This window comes from Rhineura floridana, chromosome 3 (assembly GCF_030035675.1).
Source record: "Rhineura floridana isolate rRhiFlo1 chromosome 3, rRhiFlo1.hap2, whole genome shotgun sequence".
NCBI classification, from domain to species: Eukaryota; Metazoa; Chordata; class Lepidosauria; order Squamata; family Rhineuridae; genus Rhineura; species Rhineura floridana.
In genome coordinates, this window is record NC_084482.1 from 15,536,379 (window position 1) to 15,559,307 (window position 22,929).

General features: G+C 45.2%; 1 protein-coding gene across 8 annotated transcripts in view; it reads left to right on the top strand.

Moving 5' to 3' along the window:
- The window catches only part of TNS2 (tensin 2), a 183,979-nt gene that overhangs the window by 104,016 nt on the left and 57,034 nt on the right, over positions 1-22,929 (top strand). For 6 of the 8 annotated variants that reach the window (XM_061614590.1, XM_061614598.1, XM_061614592.1 and 3 more), the window contains exon 4: positions 21,988-22,026. In XM_061614590.1, the coding sequence (XP_061470574.1) occupies positions 21,988-22,026 (39 nt within the window). Of the gene's footprint in view, positions 1-10,214; positions 10,595-21,987; positions 22,027-22,929 lie in introns of those variants that run through there. The other 2 variants (XM_061614596.1, XM_061614597.1) reach the window with 2 other exon arrangements.

Here is a 22,929-nt window from a genome sequence, read left to right on the forward strand (position 1 = left end):
TCCAACGGTTTGGCTGCCTGGGTGCTCTGGAAACTCCTTAACCATTCTGGGGTACTTTCCAGTGTGAAGGAGGGCATTGTTTGTTTGTTTATTTAACTAGCACCAACTGTATTCAGGACGCTTTGCAGAGAACAAGACGGCAGATCCCTGCCCTGAGGAGCTTACAGTCTAAATTGATACAAAACAACATGGAAAGGGGAAGGAGGGGTAAACAGAGTAGGAACATGCAGTTGTTTCAGCTCCACATGCTCAGGGTTGGCTTAAAGCAAGGGTGGGGACCCCCAGGCCAATTTGACTCACCCTCAGGAATCTCCTCAGGTCACACTCCTCTCTGGGGCTGCTCTGTGCCTTCCTTGAGTGCTTTTGCCCAGCTGGAATGTCTCCTGAAGTGTGATCATGCCTCTTGCTTGCCTGGATGCAGAGGGGTGTGCGTACGTGTGTGAGAGAGACTTTTGCATAGCTGGAATATAGCCTGTTGTACACAGTCATGCTGCCTACTTTTGTCTCAGGCCCTGAACACCACTAGCATGTGGCCCTGCATGGTTGCCCAAAAGGGAATCTGGCCCTTGGGCAGAAAATGATTCCCTAGGCCTGGTTTGAAGGCTGAGTTACAGAAGGAGCTAGGGCAGCCTTTCCCAACTAGTGGGCCACCAGATGTTGTTGGACCACAACTCCCATCAGCCTCAGCCAGCATTGCCAATGGTCAGGAAAGATGGGAATTGTGGTCCAACAACATCTGGTGGTCCATTAGTTGGGAAAGGCTGAGCTAGGGAGTTATGCCAAGGACTTTGCGGAAAAGGTGACATCTCAATATCTCATGTTCTGATTTTCTGATAATCTTGGACCCTGTGAGTGAGTCAGTCATGCTCAAACATCTCTCATTTGCACATGTTCATGTGTACGTTGAACTAAATGAGATTTTCCCAATGTATAGCTTGACTTCCTTTCTGAGAGCTAAGACAAGTGGGGGATTAGGCTGGCACAAGCAAAGGTCTTTGTGTGGGGGTCTTATGAATCCGTTGCACAAGTTCCCTGAATTAAGATGACCATTCACAAGAATTTAACAGAGGCCAGCCTGAATGTAGTTAAACCAATGGCAATGTGTCATCGCTTTGTAACAAGTGGGTTCCTACCACCCACAGTGCAGGCGTTGCACCACCCATGGTCATTCCCTGGGGTTCTGGAACATGTGGCAGTGCAAAGAGCCGAAGTTGACGTACATGAGTGCTTGTCTGCAGCAGGTTGCAATGAGCTCTGGAATTCAGAGAGTGGACTGAATGCTTTGCTTGTGTCTAATCCAGTCAATGTCACTTAGCTTGCTCCACAGTAGACATGTTATGAGGACCTGTAGTCTAGAGCAGCAGTCTTCAGTCTTTTCAGACCCAAGACTCACCTTTCTTAATTTTTTTTATCATGTATTTGTATGATTTGTAGTACTACTATTGCAACACACTTTAGATCAGGCCACAATTTGGTAATGGGTTGTAACCCACCAACTGAGGACCAATGGTCTAGAGGTAGGTGTGTTTCAAGTTGGATTCAGAAGAAGGGCAGAGTCACATGTGTGTACATCACTGGATCTTTCACATCGAAGGCCAACCAATAAAAGCCATGAAAGTAGCTGCCTTGGGCAACAGAATTCCAGGGGCTTCAAGCTAATCAGTACAATTTTATTTTGTTCCCCCTACAAACATATTGGAGGGGAAGGGGAAATTACAATTGCAAGTGGATACAGTAGAAGAAAGTGACTTTTGCTCCATCTGAATGGAATGTGGGAAAAATTTTTTGGGGGGGAGAGAACTATCCCCACAAAACTTTGAACGGACTGGAGTGAAGATTGTGTTCCCCTAAAGCAGGGCTGGGGAACCTGTGCCCTCCAGATGTTGCTGGGCTACACTCCCTTCCTCCCTGACTATTGGCCACGCTAGCCAAGGCTGATGGGAGTTGGATTCCAACACATCTAGAGGGCACCAGGTTGTCATTAGACGTTACAGTTGATGAAGATCCTCAGGAATATGCATGTGTAATATACATGTACAGGCTTGATGAGCAACTGAGATGGAAGTCAGTAGACATATACAAAGGCTAAAATGTGATTTGGGACATCCATTCACTGATTGCCTGGAATATTCCTTTCAAAGGGGAAATTTCATCCATGATGGAACTCAAGACAGCATATATGGGGTTCCCCAGGTCGTCTCCCATCCAGGGACTGACCAGACCCAGACCTGTTTAGCTTTAGTGAAGTTTGCTTCTTCACATGCCTCAGACCGTACCTTGGGACCAGGGCATGATCTGAAGGCATGTGATGCATCAACCTTTATATATACACATCCACAGTACACAACCTTATATCTATCTATGGGGCCCTCCAGACTGTTTTTTTGTTTGTTTGTTTGTTGTGGTTATATTCTGCAACATGTCTTTAACACAATAATAATGCATTAGCAGTGGATTTATGCTGGACTGTCCACATATTCCACTTGATTAGTTGTTCTGCTATGCTTCCACAATGTTACTGCATTATTACCATCTAGAGGGGCACTTTGCACTATAATATATTTTACAGTGCATAAAAGTATGCGTGGCATAGAGAAAGTAGATAGAGAAAAGTTTTCTTCCTCTCTCAGAACTAGAGTTACCAGGTCTCTGGTTTTTGGCCGGAGTCTCCGGTTTTTGTGGGGCCCCTCTGGCTCTCCAGCTAGCACCCCTTAATATCCGGACTCTCAGCTTCAATTTTTTAAAAAAAAGTTTCTAGGTGGTCTGGTTCTCGAGATATACACCAAAACGTCAGCCGCCCCCCCGCGACTGTTTAATCTATTTAACTGATATGATGCTGAAGTTGTTTCCTCGTTCCCAATTCCTTATTTGCTTGAAAGTTCAAAACACTAAAGAAGAAGAAGAGTTGACAACTACAGCAACGTCAAACCAAACTTAACATGTCTCTGAACCCCAAAATATATGTTGGGGTACCCTGTATGATATATCACTGTGATCGGGGGACTCTCCCCGTCAAGAATAAAAATACATTTATGCAATCAAAACCATAAGACTTCTGATATTATCATAAATACATAATAATGTCATAAAATCATACAAAATAAGTAACTGGGGGTGCCCACCCCAAACTCTGCTCTGGGACAGGACAAATCATATACCCCAGGAAAGGGGAGGGTGTCCTCTACAAGATGCCAGTGCATCCCATCTGGCCCAGAGCTTCTGCTGGGCGCAGGAGAAGGATGAGGGCATCTATGCAAAATCAAAGCAGACCAAAACATACAGGAAAAAATAAGTAACTGGGGGTGCCCACCCCGAAATCTGCTCTGGGACAGCACAAATCATATACCCCAGGAAAGGGGAGGGTGTCCTCTACGAGATGCCACTGTGTCCCGCCTGGCCCAGGGCTTCTGCTGGGCGCAGGGCACAGAAGAGGGCATCTATACAAAATCAAAGCAGAAATTGACATACAGGAAAAATAAGTAACTGGGGGTGCCCACCCCAAAATCTGCTCTGGGCCAGGACAAAACATACACCTCATGAAAGGGGAGGGTGTCCTCTATGAGATGCCACTGCGTCCCGCCTGGCCCAGAGCTTCTGCTGTGCACAGGGGAAGGATGAGGGCATCTATGCAGACAGGGCAGAGAATCTTACTCTTACTCATTTCTCAGACCTCTTTCTGAAGTGAAGGGTCAAATCTGTAAAGAAGTTTGGAGCAGCCACATTAAAAGATAAGGGAAGGGCATTCCAGGCAGGGGGTTGCCAACCCTACTTGGATACAGGGCTGGATTATCCATTAGGCTTAGTAGGCTGAAGCCTAGGGGCCCGGAGCTCTTGGGGGCCCGCGATCCACGGATGCAGGACAGGAGCCGCAGATCCTGGGACAAGAGGTTCCGAACTGCCCACCATCCCCCTCTTTACTTACCTTTTTCTCCGCTGTTTTTTGCGGTTTGCCATCAATCAAGATGGTGGCCGAGGTTTCCCTAAGGGTCTGAAGCCTCTGCCGCCATCTTGGTTGATGGCATGCATGCATGCTACATGTGCGCATTGCTGCCATCAACCAAGAAGGTGGCAGAGGCTTCAGCCCCTTAGGGAAACCTTGGCCGCCATCTTGATTGATAGCAAACCTGCGTGTGCCGTGCGCACAGCCGCAAAAAAAGCGGAAAGGTAGGTGAAGCGGGGGGGATGGGGTGGGGTGGGATGGTGGGCAGCTCCGAATCAGCCTAGGGGCCCTCCTCAGCTTAATCCGGCCCTGCTTGGATATGGATGTCTTTGCAGAGGATCCCTAGTCAAGCTTTACCAACAGCACAATCCAAACTATATCTACTCAGAAGTAAGTCCTGTTGAGTTCTATGGGGCTTAGTCCCTTAGTACGTGTGTTTAGAATTGCAGCCTTCAGGGGCATCCATCTTTACTCCCGAATGCTCCCATCTAACAACTCCACAACACTAGGCTCCTTTCTTCCTACAGTGACCTTCTGGTGACTGGCCTGGCCTGATAGCACTTAAACCCTTCTTGCTGAAAGCAAGTAGGCTAGATTAAATGTTCCCTACCCAGGCTCCATCTTTTAGCTAAGATGTCTAGCTTAATTTCCAGTCAGATATTTTTTTTAATTGTAATCTCCAAGCAACTGTGGTTGATGCTTAATGTATCATGCTTAATGACATCACTTGGGCCCGCCCCTAAAATCTCAGGTTTTAGGATGCTTCTGACCTGGCAACCCTACTCAGAACACTAGAATTTGTGGACATCCAGGGAAGCTGAATGTTGGGAGATTTAGGACAAACAAAAGCAGCACATAGGTAACCTATAGAGTTTGCTTCCACTGGAGGCAGTGATGCCCACCAACTTGGATGGCTTTAAAAGAGGATTAGACAAATTCATGGAGCATAAAGCAATGGCTACTAGCCATGATGTTTATGCTCTCCCTCTGGGGTTGGAGGCAGTATGCTTCTGAGTACCAGTTGCTGGAAATTGCAGATCTGGAGAGTGCTCATGCGCTGAGGTCTTGCTTGCGGGCTACCCTTAGGCATCTGGTTGGCCAATGTGAGAACAGGTTGCTAGACTAGATGGGCCACTGCCTGATCTAGCAGGCTTTTCTTAGTGTGACAAAAGTGGAACAAAAAATAAATGGGAACATTTGTGGTGTAAAAAAGTTACAGGACTTCAGCAGGTTATGGTACGTGACCTGATTGGAAATATTCCCAAAACTTTTGTACGCCCCAAACCTTTTGCAGACACAAGCAATACTGAAAGTGGGATCTGGTATAACAGTCCTGATACCATCATGATCACAAATTATAATGAATTCACAATAAAAAGAATGTCTGGAGGGGCCTTGTGTATCTCTATACAGAGCACATGCTCTCCTTTTGAGATGTACAAGCCTTTTGCCAGCCCTAAGACTAAAGAGGAAAAGGAACTAGGAAACTGCCGCGAAGGGGGATGAAGACATCATCTGGCTCCACACTGTCTTATTGGGACTGTTCTGCAGATAAACGTGCTCTTGGGCCTGCTGGACTTGCAGGAGGAGGGGGAGCTGCTGAGGAAATGCAGAGCTCTTTGCAAAGCTCAGGCTCATGTCTGGCTGAGTTTTGGAAGGGAATCGTGAGGGGCTGATGTCATAAGGGCACACTTGTGGCCGTGTTCACTGGGGGGGGGTCAGAACAGGGGCAGATGCAGCCCATGGGAAAAAAACCTAGGCTACAAGGAAAGGGTCAGAAGGCGTGACCTTAAGGGGATCTCTGGGAGTTGCATGGCTGCTTTTGAACATAGCTGGAGTCTTTTTGTCTATGAACAGGCCCACAGCTATGGAGGGGTAGAGGCAAGAGAGAAATCCTTTTTTAAAATTAATGATCAAGTAGAGAGGGGAAAAAACATATTCATCACTCCATGAGAGTTCCTTAGTGGGTTTTTTTTCTCCCAACATGGAAGTTAATATCTATTCATTAATAGGCAAAAAACTCCCTGCGGTTTAAGAACGTACCTATAGCCAACAGATATTTCTATCAAACTTTTAAAAGCAGGGAAATTGGGCAGCTATAGTGAATGCACCAGGGGAGCAGGAGACCTGAACTCCTCTCTGAGATATTGGACTGCCCTACAAATTTGTCAAAATGCAAACACAATTTGGGTTGGTCTTTCACAGTCCACTTCCTGTGTAGCTTGGAAGAATTTGGTAACGTGCCTCTGAGCATATGGTGAGTGGTGGCAACACCTGCCATCTCCAAAGATGGAGAATTACATTTTTGTATGTTTGTTGGTGTTCTTCTTACTTTGCTTCTTTCCTATGTTACTACTGTTTCTACAGAGAATCTAACCTAGAAAATTATATTTCTCTCATTAATCTTCCTAGAAATCTGTGTAAAATTTCTTTTAATAATTTCAAAACCTTTTAACTGGTCGATGTCATACAATGGTGAAGACAGCCTTTTGTGTTTCAAACTGGAGGTTATTTTCTATTTCTATTTTGGGTGCATTAGTTGAATCTGAAACTGCAGTTTGATGTAAAATTAGACTGATTACAATATGTTGCTGCTTAAGCAATAAATCTAGCTATTGGAAAAAACAAACTTGGCCTGCCCAAGATGCATGTTTTCAGCCTGCTATGCTTAAGCCACTCCACTTAAGGAAGGGTGGGCATGGTCAGTTAAAAACATAGAGCACACCTAGAAATTTGCTAGAATATATTTCACCTCCCACTGTTTTATCTTGTGCAAACTGAGATATTCCTCATGTGCATTGGAAACTATTCTGCAGAATATTCCATTATTCTAGTGCCATTATTCCACAATTGTTTTTGGAGATTTTTTAGTGTTGCAAGGTGTTGCTGTACCTCCCATATTCACAGAAACAGGAACAAAAGAAAATGATTTACTATAGGAAGCTTCACCAAAATTGCAAAGTAAATCAAACATATTTAAAGTGACTATCTGAACTAAATAAATTGTTGCTTTTTCATGGCTATACACAAAACAGTCAGAGAATCAAGAGTTCAAAGTGTAAAAAGAAAGACAAACAACCCAGACCCCTGTTGGAGTTTTTTCTGTCAGAGTTCTCATAATTTGTTGAAATTAATAAAAAATCAGCCATATTCACAGTGTACCTGTAATCCTATTACTGACCTTGCCCCGCACTCTGACCTTCATCTTCTGCAGTTTAAAAGTTTAAAAAAATGCCTGACTGATTTTTAATTAATTTAAGAAATTTAGCATTGGAGTCAATGATAAGTCTGAGCATGCTCAGTAAGAACCACCTGTCAGCATTCTAAAAGCCAGACTCACAGCTGCTTAGCTTGCCTAATCGCAGCCACACCCACGCCAGACCTTATTTCACTTTAGATAGTCATGGCTTCCCCAAAGAATCCTGGGAACTGAATTCAGGACTATAAGTTTTGTAAGGTTTTGTTTTGAAATGAGCTTATGGGAAGCATCAGAGCGGCATGGGGGGGTATTTTCAATTTAACATTGCAGAATGCGAAAAATCCATGCTGGCTATAGTATACAGCCACTCTGTATTTATTTGAATGGGAATGAGCTTTTTGCTGCATGCACAGGGAGTACATCTCTCCTCATGCAAGTCTACCCATTGCTGCTAAAGAGCCCATTTCGCTTGGGATATGAAATGGGTGGGGCAGGGCCTTCTCTGTTGCAGCCCCCATCCTGTGGAATCAGTTGCCACTTGAAGCTGTCCCATCACTACAGATACTGAATAGCCTATGGCCAGAGATCTCTCTCCCCTCTCTGGCAATGGTGGCAAATAGGGAGAAGGGAGGGAGGAAAGCTTTCCCCCTGCACCTTATGTGCTGCTATGCAGTTGACTGCAGAACCATTTTACTCCCTAGTTGCCACTGTTGTGATCACACTGTGGGGAAATTACAATGGTAATTGATTCTGGAGGGTGGGGGCTGCAACAGAAAAGGCCCTGCCCTGCCCATTTCATTTCTCAAACTAAAGGGGCTATGCTGATAGACTGCAGGGCAGCACACCATGTGCCAGAGGCTTCTTTCTCCCACTTGCCACTGCAGAGCATCCGTCTATTGTAAGCTGAGGGAGAAGGGTGCTTTCCCATCACTCCTTGCAGTAACACATCAGAACCATAATAGCTCCCCTCCCCAAATGAACAAGCAAGCCCTAAATATGATGTCTCACCGACGTAATATTTGCCCTCATTGATTTAGGGTACGATCCTAATTTCAGCCTCTGCCCAGCTGGGCTTAACAGGGCCCTCCGACTGCCACTGCATCCATAACCCCTGCCAATCATGCCAGATGGGGCAGAAGGTGTGGGGGCAGGCAGATTGCTGTGCCAGATCAGTGTACCAGTTGATCCCGGTTTGGTTTAGCCCCTTCCTGCTCCCCCCCATGTCCATTTCAAGGCTTTATGCTGGCGGCTGCTGAGCACTTCCACCCACCACCTGTTTGGCAGGCAGAAGGAGGAGCTCCATGCTGGTGGAGCAATGGAGTCGTCCCTCTGTAGACGAATGCTGGTGGAGGCCAGCAGGGATGGGCAGGGGCCAGCGGATACCTTCACCCAATCCAGCCCAGTGCAAAGAGGATTTGGATTGTGCTGTAAAATCAACTGAACCTTTCTTTAGTCATTTGAGGCTTTCTCTGCCACCTCTCCAAAGTCCCCCCCCCCAGTGGCTTACAGTTACGTAAAAACATTTTATGATAACATCAACAGGTAAATCTGCCAATCAAATTGGTTAAATCTTGCAGTCTTAAAAAAACAAACTGCAAACACCACAGCACGTGTACTATTTTTCTATGCCACCTTTTCCCCATTGTGGAAAAGAAGACAGCATGCTGAGACCTCCCATGCAGTTTCCCGTTCAGGCACTGACCTGCTTAGCTTCAGCAAGGCTTCTTTACCTCCAGACCATCAGACATTTGTTCTGTTCCTGCTTTGATTTGGGGCTTCCAGTGGCCTCCTGTGTGATCAGGTCTCAGTGGTTTAGTTTCAGCAGTGCCACAGCACCTGGTGTTCCTTCTCAGATCATTCATCTCTCCCCCCCCCCGGCTTCTCTTTTGTATTGACACTGCCTGTCACTGTCATATCTTTGCAGCCAGGCTTGCAGAGTTACAGGTAGGCCCAGAAGCTGTCATTCTCTTCTCTACTTGATTCACTTGCCTTACCTCTATACCAGGGATGGAAGGATCTGTCAACGTTGGTTCTCTCAGTTTCTCATTTTTCCAATCTTAAATTCAGTTCTCCATATTTCTGTAGCCATTTGCTATTCTTTTTAAAAATCATCAGGAAAATTCTTTGACGTTTTAGTGTGAATTTCTCTGAATAAACGTATTTTGTATGCAGTTTTGACTAACATACACATTTTTGCCAGCAATGTCTCCTGTAATGTGTTTTTCTGTTATTTCCACTAATATATTCATTTTATGTACACTTTCCCCTAATATATGTAGTTTTGTATACATTGTTTGGCTGGAGAACTGCATCACAAAATTAGGATCAGTGTGAACTTCAAAGGAAGGCTGTGTTTCGGTCCTCATATTGTTTCGGAAAGTGTGAATTTAGCTTTAAATGTGAACTGAATTGAATTTCTCCCCCAGCCTCACTCTATATGACCCCATACACCCCAAAGCAGACACCTCACACCTTGCAGGAGCAGCAACATGTCCCTTTGAATACTAGTTGCTGGGAGAGCGGCAGTTGCATTCAGTTCCTGCTTGTGGGCTTCCCAGAGGCATCTGGTTGGCTGCTATGAGAACAAGACACTGGATTATATGGGCATTTGCCGTGATCCAGCAGGGCTCTACTTATGTCCTTATGCACTGCAACCGGAAGGCTGTGGAAAGCTCATCACATGGTTGAATTGCTTCCCACAGAAAACCAACTGGGGTCCAGATTTGTCATTCCAGATCATGTAAATAGGGGGAAAGGAAGGAAACCATAGCAATATCTCCTTCCTCTTCTGGGCCATGCGGTCCTGACATCCTGGGGCCACAAAACATGACAGCTTTTTGGAACGGCTCCAGGGGCTGTGTATTCACAAACAGGTTTGGTCAAAGGGTGCCACATCCCTGTGCGACTTAACTCAGGGAGGACAATGCCAGGAGCTGGGCCATTTGACTCCTGTGAGATCCAGACCTCTGGCCCTTTAAGCCTGCATGGGGCCGCTCTTTTAAGTTGTGTAATTATGGAGCGGAGTTTGCCTTGGAGCTGGGCCAAGGGCTGCAGCTGGAGGAGAAGCCACTTAACTTCAAGCTGCTGTTGTTCTGGGACTCACTCTCTCTCTCTCTCTCCTTTTTTCTAAAACTCGGGATCAGTAGCTGTTTCTGCAAACATAGCTCTGCTCTCAGGAAAGAAGTGATAGCTTCAGAGAGAACAGGGGAAGGGAGGAGGACAGCTGGGGACAGGGAGAGTGACGGCCTTGAGAAAGCAGGGGGGTGAGTAGGTTTTGCCCCTCATCCATGGGGCAGTCATTGGTTCCCACAGCACTGCCGGTGCCTCTTCTGGGAGACTCCCCGTTGGACAGAGGGGAAAAAAGCTAGATTGCAGAGCTAGACTGATCACTGGATTGCGGGTAGAAAGAAGAGCTGCTGCAGGAGACTTGGCGTAGGACTGGCATCTGCAAACAGGTGGGTAGGAAGAGTGGGCTGTTCTTCTAGCGGAGATGTGTGTTCTTCCCTCATCGCAAGGGGGCAGCAGCCCCTGGAAGGAATGCTAGTGAGTGGGAACCGGGTCATTTGGGGGGTTAAGGATGAATGGATGGATCAAAACAAAACAAAACAAATCCCCAAAGGGATTGCTTTTACTAAAATAATTATTATGTTATTTGTTTATTTGTTGCTATTTATTTACTCATTTATTAAGTTATATCCTGCCCATTGGCCAGGTATCAGCCATGACAGTTAAATGGGGAGTGTTTATTATTTTATTAATTACATTTATATTCTGCCAATCCTCTGGGTTGCTCAAGGTGGTCCTCCCCCAACCCTTCCATTTCATCCTCACAACAACCCTGTGAGGTGAGTTAGGCTGAGAGAGATAGTGACTGGGCCAAGGTCTCTTGGTGAGCTTTGTGGCTAAACAAGAGGTGTGAATCTGGGTCAACGCTCTAACCACCATAACATTCTGAGAACTGGATGCTGGGGATTAGTACACAGGGAAGGCCGTGGTCACCTTCATGTCCTGTATGTGGGCCTCCCAGAGACATCTGCCCATTGTTGGAGACAAAATGCTGGACTACATGTTTTGATTCAGAAAAGGGGTTCTTAATGTTACTATTTCTAAGGTTCGGGGCAATTTATAGTAATGGATGTAGACTGGGTTGGATCCATACTTTGCTTCCCACAAAAGGTAGGGCCATTCATGGAAGAATCCTACTGGTGGTTGGGGGAAGAGGTGATTTTTGTTGACTCAATTTCCCCCGCAGTTCCCATGTCCCTCACCCCAAAATCTGCTCTAGAGGGCGAGGGGGGGATACTCCAGAAAGTATGGGAGGGGACCTTTTATTCTGGTAGGAAGATTCTAAGCCACTCTGCCCCAACCTGGTGTTTTCTCCAGGTAGGCCAAAACAACTCCCATCAGTCCCAGCCAGCATGGCTAATGGTCAAGGATGGTGGGAGTTGATTAATCCAGGTTGGGAACGATGGTTCTAAGCAGAACTTGAAAGGTGTCTTTTTGAAAAGTCGGATACAAAATGTCGTAAATAAATAAATAGCTCTCTTTTTTTTTTAGAAAAAGAGTTTTGCCTCTACTGTTTAGTAGACGTCTTCCTCTATGTTTTGAAATTGCCAAAAGTTCCCTGACGACATATGGCTTAGCTCTTGCATGACTTGTCTAGAGCGATTTGTTTTGCTGTCTCCTCCCTGGAATCCCTTAAATTTCTCTCTCTCCCTCCCTCCCTCCCCAAATGGGAAGAGTTTTGTCCTTGGACTTTGGCTGGCAGGAGGCCATTCAGGGGAGGCATTGGGAACAGTAAGAATACTTGATGGCGTGGCCTTGTGCCCAATGCAAATCCCTTTGAGGTGATTCAGTAAGGTGGGCTTTCTTCACACAGTGCCTGACTGATTGCTGTACTTAGAGGTGGGGTGGATTTCCACCCTGCAAGCCACAATGCCCGATGTTACTTTTTTTGCCTTCCCCTCTGGCGCATGGATTGGCTTGCTTCTCCAAGTCATCTGGAACTGCTTTTCACTGTGAGTGCATAACAAGAACCGCCTTGCTGGATCAGACCAAAAGCTCCATCTAGTCCAGCATTTGATCTCTTTATCAGCCAGCCAAAGCCCCTGGACGTGTGTGTGTGTGTGTGTGTGTGTTTTGTTATCTAACAACAACAAAAACTGCCTAACTGTTTACCAGGGAGGCCAGATCTAGCTCAGCTCTCTCCTTGCTGTGCTGATTTTCTACTTGCAGGGATATTTTTGTTTATATTAACTTAATTTAAATTAAAATACTTATGTTGCCTTTCCAATGCAGCTGACAAAAGACTATTAAAACCATTAAAACAAATTAAAAAAAAAAAAGAAAACTAATCACAATAACTGGGAAATCGCAACATCTTAAAACCCAGATTGCAGGACTTTTAAAAGAAAGCAGATCAAAACAATACAACAGCAAAAATCAAAGGTCCTTTTGGAAAACTAATAAACTTATTTGGGGAAAGAGTTCCAAGGGTATGAGGCTACTATGGCAAACGTCCTGTCTCTAGTGCCTGGTAGTCTGATGGTGGGCTTGCAAGCAGAGTCTCAGAAGCCATTTTAAGGCCTGGGCAGGTTCACATGACTGCAGGTAGTCTTTCAACTAACCTGTTTCCAGTCCATTTATGGCTGGGGTGGGGAAACCTTTTTCAGCCCAAGGGCCACATTCCCTCCTGAGCAACCTTCCGGGGGCCACGTGCCAGTGGTGATTAGGGGCAGAGGAAAGAGTGAATGGAGCAACACATGGAAATGTTACAGTTGTTCAGTAGACCAGTGTCTAGTAGAGATGGAAAGAGCTGTCAGTTTCAGTTCTCTCAGTTACTCATTCTTCCAATTCAGTTCTTCAAATTTCTTCAGCAATCTGTAGTTTGGACTAATGTACCCATTTTTGCAAGCAATTTCTTGTCATGTAATACATTTTTCTGTTATTTTCACACACATAATTTTTATGCACACTTTCTCCTTACATATGCATTTTTGTAAACATTGGTTGGTGAACTACATTGCAAAATCTAGTTCAGTGCGAATTTCAAAGGAGGGCTGTGTTTTGGTTCTCATATTGTTTCAGAAAGTACACATCTGATATATTCCGCTTGAAATATGAGCTGAATAGAATTTCTCATCCATCCCTACTTTCTGCACACAGTCACACACCCCTCTCTGTCCTTCATCCAGACGAGCGAGAGTATCAGAGTTCAAGGACTAATTCCAGCCAGGCAATAATACTTGGGGTACGAAGCAGGGCCAGTGTGGGGTGAGGCCCAGGGAGGGTTCTGAGGGCCAGGCAGAGAAGCCTGGAGGGCTGCATTTGGCCCCGGGGCCTGGGGTTCCCCATACCTTGTTATGCCTTTAAAAGTCAACACTGCAACATTGTGGTGGACTGCCTTCAAGTCGATCCCGACTTACGGCTACCCTATGAATAAGGTTTTCATGGTAAGCGATATTCAGAGGGGGTTTACCATTGCCTCCCTCTGAGGCTAGTCCTCCCCAGCTAGCGAGGGCCTGCCCAGCTTGCTACAGCTGCACAAGCCAGCCCCTTCCTTGTCCGCAAGTGCCAGCTGGGGGCAACTGGGCTCCTTGGGACTCTGCAGCTTGCCCGTGGCTGCACCGGTGGCAGGCATGTAGCCCCTGAGCCACTCACTGTGGGGGTGATCTTTAGCTGGCCCTTGACACCGAGACACGAGCGGGGATTTGAACTCACAACCTCTGAACTCCCAGCCAGGCTCTCCTCCTCACTGTGCTATACCAGCTGTTTATACCGGGACTTTAAATTGAGCCATTTGCATTGGTTTAATAGAGCGGAGCATTCAAAAATGTTATCCCTTGCAACCTACAACCCCTCTCCACCATATCCTTCTTCTGCACATGCAGATCCTTAGAAGAGATGAAGGGAAGGCTGATGTCCAAGATGGCTCAGGTTTGCATATGTTGACCTGGACAAGCTCCTTTTCTGCTCATATGCTTCACTGCTTTTTGTCTCTGGCATCTGGAAGGAAAGGGATACAACCCCCCCTCCATACTCAGAGGCCTGCCTATCCTAGTACTTTGCAGATGTAACATGCTATAAAAACAGTGATGTCTTCCTTTTGTTAAGAAGCAGCCCAGCTCATCAGGCTGTGAGGCCCACTAGCTGCCTAGCTGGCCTGTTAAGCTATACAGGCTCGACTTTCTGCTGGAGTTTCCCACATCCTGGTGACCTCCCCTCTGCCTCCCATGGGCTGGTCCAGATGTTTTCCCAGGCCAGGGCTTGCTAGAGGAATGAAGCAGAGGGGTTAGGAAGGGGGGAGGCGGTAAGAAGCTTCCTCCAGAACATCATTTGTGCAATATTTGTTCTGCATCCCAAATATTTCCAATAACTGGACCACAGGAGAATGTTGGGATGGGGGTTGTATGTGTGTGTGTATGACTGCATGTGTATATTGGGGGAGGCAGAGATGAGATGAAGCGGGGCATGGTATGGCAGAGAGAACCAAAGACAGAAGACTTGTATGCCTTTATGGGAAATGGGAGAAGATTGAGGATGAACAGATAGGTCAACAAGGCATTGATGAACTGCCCTGGGTTCACTTCAAGTGTTCCAGCTGTGCGGGCTTGATTCATGTCCTTTTAATCTGTCAAATCAGTCAAAGCCATGGGTCGATGCATGTGTTAATTGTGTCCTTTTGGAACTGCAATCCTGGGGCTGTGATTTTAGGCTTGTACACTTGGGAGCAGGCTTGCAAATAGGCCCTCCAGCCACTAGCTCACCAAATGTATTTATTAGCCAGCCTGCCCACACTTTTCTGTGATAAAAAAAATCATTTGTGGCTGAAAGCAAAGCCTAACTTAAAAAAAACCCCTTCTTTGTGTGGTTGTCTGGCAGCTATTCCTGACCATGCAGGCTATTTAAAGGACTGTTTGAAAATAAAATTTGCATTTGTTGGATTTTCTTCTGAGGGCCAAATGAGACATGGCATGCCTAATGTTTTCCTCTCCATGGCTAATCAAAGATCCAAAGTGTGTGTCATTTTGATCTGGGACATAGCAGGGGGGTAAAGGTTTAAGAATACCCCCCCCGTGTCATGGTGCTGATCCAAGCCCATAGTTGCTTTTAGCAGAAGAGAAAGACATTGAGATGCATTCTTGTATCTCCACTGTTAAGTCCCCCTCTTTACCCACATGCTGCTCTTGCAACTGAATCATTTGTCACCTCTCAAGGCAATTTACATCCACACAATAAAAATAGGTTTAAAAGCAATACAGATAACTACCCAAAGTAGAGACCTTTAAAAAGTCTTAAGTTGTTTCTGTAAACTACAAATAGCACATCTCAACAGGAATGCTATTCCACAAAACAGGGCAGCCACACTGAAAGCCTTTCTCTCGGCTGTTGTGGAGCCGCCTTATGATGTAAACCTTCCGTCTTTGGGTAACGCTTCCTGCATCTGATGAAATGGACTCTAGATCTTGAAAGCTTATGCCATAATAACTCTGTTATTTATTTATTTATTTAGTTTAATTTATATGTTAGTCTTCAAGGGGCCACAAGACTCTGTTGTTTTGACTATTACGGTTTTCTGAAAACTGGTTTCAAGTTGTAACATTTATTTCCCCCCCCTTCTGACTCCATTTCCCATCAATAATGGCATAAAACAATTTAGAAAGGAAGGGGGAGGGAGGGAGGGAGAGAATGGGCCATTAATCAACCATTCCTAGGTCTCTTATTTTAAGCCCCATATTTATAATCGTAATCCTCACCCCCTTCCAATCTCTGAAACAATTGATTGATATAAGAGAGCAGGGGTAGGGAACTGGATCTAGTGAGCAAGCCAGGTTCTTACCTCCCTATATTCCCATGGGGCCAAATTCGACAGGTGGCCAGCCATTCCTGACATCTATATTCTACAGGATGCAAAATGATAAAATTTAATGAGAATGCAGAGAATACATTAATAAAAATCCATCATTCGTATTTTTATAATTTCTGGAATCAGGATTTGGAAGTGGCAGGAATACAATATTCAACAGGGGCTCCATTTTGATTGCAAACCCAGATAAGAGGCTCTGAGAGGTATGCACAATCAGCCATATAATTTAACCCACTAGGTGCTTGATAACGTTCAGGTGTGGCGTACCCAAGTTTCAAGAAGCCTGATCTGCACCCAAGTATGGTCTGCATGTTCAGAACTCTCAAGCTCTGCTCAGAGAGGGAGTTTAGCTGTTTGAGATAGAGAGGCAAAGAAGAGGCAGTCATCCAGAGGGCAACAGCTGGCAGGTCGATTAATGCTCATTAATTGCCTTTGGGGGTGCTAATAATAATGTGACCAATTAAACTGTCTCTGCAAGGCTTCAGAAGAGAAGATACCCTCCATACCTCTTTGTTTGTTTGTTGTTTAAGGCGGAGCTGGCAAAGAATACCCTGTGCCATAGCCCAGCAGGGCATCCCTTTTAACAGTACCTGCTTACTTAATTGTATCCTCGCTCATGCACAGCGTAATTGCTGTTGTGTTGATAGTTGCTTTTGGCAAGGGCCTGTGACCCTGCCAATTTGCACTCCAGCCCTCCTGCTTCTCTCTGCCCCTGGCTTCTCCGTTATCAAACATGATTGGACAGAGGCAGGAGCTGGCCTCCTTCCCAGCAACAACCAGCTTTCTGATGCCCCAGTAATACCGTATGGTTTGATTCAACCTCACAGCTTTCCAGGTATGAAAAACAAAGGAATCACTGAGGCAGTGTGGTTCTGTATTTTTAAAAAATAATCTCACAATAATATCCAGCATTTCACAGTTATTATTAGAAACACTCTCTGGTATACAGGAATGCGGGAGAAATTCTATGCAGGTCTCATTGAACGGCGAATCTACCTAGTTAGCACTTTCTAACTATGCAAATGGAAACACAGCCATCCATCAAAAAATTAGTACTTCTCTGAATTTTACACGGAAGTTCTCCAGCCAAGTAATGTGTTCAAAAATGCATATGCTAGGATATAAATGCATATGTTGGTGAAAACAGCACACAGAAATGCATTTTATTGGGGGAAAGTGCTTTGCAAAAATATGTCTGTTGGGCAAAATTGCATATAAAAACATGCATATTAGCAGAAAATTACACTGAAATGCTGATGAATTTTTATGATTTTTTTAAAAATTGCAAACTAATGTGGTAACATGGAGAACTAAACTTAAGATTGGAAAAAGGAGAAACGGAGAGAAACCACAATGGACAGAATCACCCATTCCTACTTGTAACATCCCTATTCTCACAACCAGGAACCACTTGCCTGAGTCCCTGCTTTTCCACTTTAACACAGTATTGAAATCTTTTCTCTGCTTTCTGTTCATTCAGACTGAAAGAGCCTGAACTGCTCTGACATCTGAAACTGGGTGTGTCCAGGACAGGGCTGAGCAAAAATGGAGGGTGCATGTTGTGAACATTTTCACTTCCCACGAAAAGCTCCATTTTGTACATTTTTAGGTGGGGAAATGTTTAAAGCGCGGCTCTCTCCCTGACACCAGCACCGAGTGAAGGTTGTATTTCTTCACCTTGCTCTGAACTGGCTATGTGGCATAACAGTATCATCACATTTATTGCATGATCCCTGACTGAGTAGGATCATGCAAGGAAGGAAGACAGATAGGGGAAATGTTGACCTCAGAACAGCAGCAACTGTTGCAAACAGTAAGGAAATGTGAGGGGAAAACTAGAATGAGACTTTTGGAGATAATGTTTTGTGCTGAGATTTTTCAAAGATGCGTATTTGGTGCTGTCATAGTCTAGAACACCCTTCTCCACCATCAACTAGTTGTAGTCAAAAACATCTGGAAGGTACCAGGTCACTGAACACTGTTCTAGAATACCTCTGAGAATGTCTTCCTCCTTACAAGCACCCATCTAATGTGAACTGCAATAATCTAATCATAGGATTCTAATGAAGCCCTGCTCAGAGCTGCTTTCTTTGCAGAAATTAGCTCATCTTTCAAGAGCAGGACCTTTTTTCTGGTGGCCCCTCTTTTGTAGAATGCCCTCCCACAGAAGATTCATTTCACTACCATTTATTTTAACCTTGCAGAAGCAGGCCTTTTTATTCCACCAGGCACTAGGGATTAACAAAAGGTGTGGTTGCTGTCTTCCTGCTTTGAAAAAATATTTTGAAAGGAAATTTATTACTTGTTGTGTTTGTGTGTGTGTGTTTTAAAAATGATTTTATATTGTTAGCTGGCAGAATGTGTGTACACACTGAGCTGAAAAGTAAACAAAAATGGAATAAATAAACTGTAGTAACTCGCATTAGCAAAATCTCTTCAAAATCTCTTTAGTCAAACAGGGACGATATTTAACTCAGGACAAGTACATAGAAATTAGAAACGTGAACTCGCCCACCCTTACCAAACTCCAGCCCCCCATTGATTCCCACATAGCGTCTACCAGTTTCACCTTCAATATCCCTTTTGCATTTTCTCCCACGTGTACCTACCACAGCCTTTCCCAACTTGGTGCCTTCCTGGTGGTGTTGGACTAAAGCTCCCATCATCCTTGACTATTGGCCACGCCAGCTGGGGCTAATGGGAGCTGGAGTCCAAAGCATCCGGAGGGCACCAGGTTAGCCACGTCTGCCTTCTTCTCGTCTTCCTCTTCTGTAGCACGTTCTTGCATGCATAGACTGGTTGTGGCCTACAAAGGACACTTGGCTCTTTCTGACGACTCCCAGACTCTTTTCCTGATGTTGGGTATCTTGCATTGAAAGTACAATTGATGTACAGCATGTGAGCCTCGCAAGTACTCAGACTCTTACCTGCACCCTTTTTCATATGTAGCCCAGCAATTGGTCATGTCTTGGGAGCATGATAAGGAGCAGGGAACTGTCCATGTCCTGACTGCAGTAACATAAATAAACTCTTCTTAATCTTGTGATCACTTAGGGATGGAATGTGGCCAAGACAGGAGCAGGGAAGGCTTTGTTTGTGTAACAGAGCTTCTTCGGAAGGATTGCACATAGGGTTTATTTCTTACAAGACATTTTGTACTTGATTTCCAACCCCTATGTACAGAGTACATGTATATAGTGACAGTAGCAGAAGATGTATGTGTGTATAAGTCATTTCTCCCCCTCCCCTGCAAAGACACACAAGTAGCGACCCAGTCTTTTCCTGCATGTGACTCATATGTTTTCTGAATGGAAAAGCGACCATTTACGCATATGTGCCAAAGGCATCCCAGCTCTTGTTCGTTTAAAGCAGGAGGGGAGATGATTTTTTTTTCTGTCTAGGGCTGCATTCCCTATGGGGTAATCTGTTTAAGGCTGCATACTGGGGGTGGGGTCGAATCAAGCAGTGGGCATTGCCAGAGCCAAAACTGGGCATGTTCACCTCTTCTTCTTTCTGATTCTCCCTTCTCTCTCTCTGTCTCTCTATGATACCCCTTCTCCCTTTCTCTCACTCTCTTTCTGACACCCCCTTATCTTTCCTTCTTCCTCCTCATCCCATGGGCTACTGGAGGAGATCACTCTTGTCAGAGAGATTTTAAAATTACGTTGAGAGCCTAAAAAGCCTCCATTTGGAAACCTGGGCCATTAATGATACACTGTGTGAAAGAGGGCAGGAAAAATGGATGAGGTATTTCAGAAACTCCATGTTCATACTAAAATTTACAAGTTCAACAAAATGACCACAACTATACTTACTTGTATAAGCCTGTTCATTCTGACTGTTCTGAACCTGGTCTTTCAATCTTTGCAGAACCAGTTTGGAACTTTCAGCAAAGTGTGGCATAATGGAGGGAGGGAGGTTTAGAATGGAGGAGGCCATAAGAGATGAGGTGGTGGCCCATTATCTTGTGGGGCACAGAGACTTTTTCTCCTACACACAGCTTATGTTTTGCTCAAAACATGTCTTCAGAAGCAAGATAAGTAGAAAGTGTTTTGCATAAGTGCAAACCAAAAGCTTGAGAATTTTAATCAGTCAAATACTGTGGCAGATTCTACACAAAATTTAGTATATATGGAGTTCCACATGTGTGATTAGATAAATAATATTATTCATCTGTGTGTGGGACACACACACACGCACACATGCACGCACGCACGCATGCACGCATGCTCCTGGCAGCCAAATTCATCAAAAAATGTTGGGAAATTAAACTGAATAAAGGGGATCCAGAAAATCCATATGAATTGTGTTTAGGTACAGTGGTATATCTAACATTAAAACGGAATTAATTTGGGGAGGTTTAATAGTACAGAGGCATGCCCCTCTATCTAAGAACACCAGAAGACCCTTGCTGGATCAGACCAAAGCATCCTGGGCAACCAAGTGCCTGTGGGAAGCCTGCAAGCAGGATCTGAGCACAATAGCACTCTTCCCAGTTGTGAATTCCCCGCAATTGGTATACGGAGGCATACTGTGTCCGGCAGTGGGGGTAGAACATAGCAATCGTGGCTAGTAGCCATTGATAGCCTTTTCCTCCATGAATTTGTCTAACCCTCTTTTGAAGCCATCCAAGTTGGTGGCCATCACTACTTCTTGTGGAAACGAATTCCATCGTTTAACTCTGCGCTGTGTGAAGCAGGACCTTCTTTGTCTGTCCTGAATCTTCCAACATTTGGCTTCATTGGATGTCCACAAGTTCTAGTGTTATGGGAGAGGGAGAAAAGCTTTCCTTCACACCATGCATAATTCTGTCCTCAGGATGTTAAATAAAACCTTTCTTGTATTCTGATTGAAAGCACATTTTACATAAAAAGAAAGTTGGAACAGAATCTTTCTATTTACTGAAGTGGGTCTTTTACGTACATCTCTTAATGTTTGGCGTTCTTATTAGGAAGCAAATAAATATCTCAGCAGAAGTATTTGCCTAGTTCACAAATATTCTACTTAGAACTTTAAAAATGTGGCTGTTCACATTTTAGCTTTTGCGTTTAGGTGTGTGCCTGGAACCCCATGGGGGACAGAGAGCAGCTTGTATATCTATGTGTGGGTGGAGATGAGCATTTGAGATGACAAAGTGGCAGAAAAGTGATGGGCAGGAAAAGCATTAAGCATATTAATATTTCTCTGTTCCATATTGCACCCTCCTGAAACAGCTTTTCTCTAACAAATTACTATGGCCGTCCAGGATCTGTTACACATGTTTACATGTCATGTTTAGCTTTACCCTGAACTGTGCACTGTTTTTAATCTGGAACAATGCTTATGTATGCATACCTGTGTGTGTGTGAGTGAGTGTGTGAAAATCAGCAATTGAATTCAACTGGAGCCCAGGCTGACATGGCCTAGTCGCTAGTCCAGGCTAACAGTGGAGGGAGAGAGTTCTCCGTTGCCTGCAAGCTGCAATGCCAGAACCTGAGGAAGGCAAAGCAGTTGGTGCTCGGCACTTTTCTTCTCTCATGGGTCACCCAGGGATGCAAAGGCAGCTAAGTCAGGGGAGATGGGAGAGGAACAGGGCTGAATAACCTCTCTGTGCTGCCCTCCTGGGTGTGGGGTGCAGCCTGTTTACGTTTCTCTCTATATATAGCAGCCCGCCCCCCAGCCCTGCTACATTGGCCGTGCTGCCTCCTGGCCGTGATGAATTGCCGCCTATGTGTGCGCCGTCATTAGAAGGGCTCAGCTGAGGCCAAAGCAAACACCCTGATTGGGGAAAAAGAGACAGATCCTGCCTCTTAGAGAGGCAATCCATGGAACTGAGCAAGAACCTCTCTCCCCCCTGCCCCAACTCCTGGGGTGGAGAGAGAGGGTGGGACGTCATTGCGAAGCTCCGTTTGTGGGGATGCAGGCAAGCTGTGCGGCCTCCAAGCTGAGCTACCAGGGGTGCGCAGTCGGGCTTTTTCATTCTTCATTTCTTCTTGTTTCCAGGTAGCGTCACCTTGCCAGCCCCTCCCTCCACCTGAACTGGTAAGTGCGGCTGTCTAGCCATCCACCGTCTGTTTGGCGTCTTACCTATGTCCTCCTCTCATCCCCACGGAGCTCTGTATCTTGTGTTTGCGTTGGTGAGGGTGGGAATTAAGCACTTAGCATGGCAGCAGCGTACATGGTTTTAAATGCAAGATTCCCCATGCTTTTTCACAGGAAGAGTGAGCCTGGCTGTTCCCCACCCATCCAAGGCCCGCTTCACCTTTGCAAAGGGTCTGTCAGACATACGTAGTACCAGCAAAAAAACACTGATTCAGTCGTCTGTCTTGCAACCCCCCCCCCAATCCAATTTGACATTTGTTTGGAACTTTTAAAACGTTGATGATAAATAAATAAATACGCTCAGTTTCCAGCTGACAAAACTGGTACCAGAGTTGGGGGGTTGTGGGGGGGATGGGGATGTGATATCAGAAATCCCCAGTTGGCTTGTGCAATGTATTATCAGCTTCCCCCCTAAACCTACAGATCTTTCCTCCCCATGAATACATTCCCAGGGAGACGATTGTACATAATGAGCAAAATGCAGCTGGTGTGCTTTCATAGGGGCCCCACCTCTTTAAAGCAAGGATGGGGAATCTGTGGCCCTCCACATGTTGCTGGATTCCAACTCCAATCATACCTCAGCCAGTATGGCTAATGGCCAGGGAATTGTAGTCCAGCAATATTTGGAGGGCCACAGGTTCCCCATCCCTGGCTTAAAGTAGATTGGAATGCATGCTTTGTTTCTCAGTAAACCTTGTAAATGATCTACTTTCGATTCTGCCTGATGAGGAGTTCCATATAACCTGAAAGTTTGCTGCTTTGTTGTTGTCCAAATAATCCAGTAAAACAGGAATTCTTAACCTGTGGTATTCAGGGGTCCATGAAATTGAGCACAAAAAATCA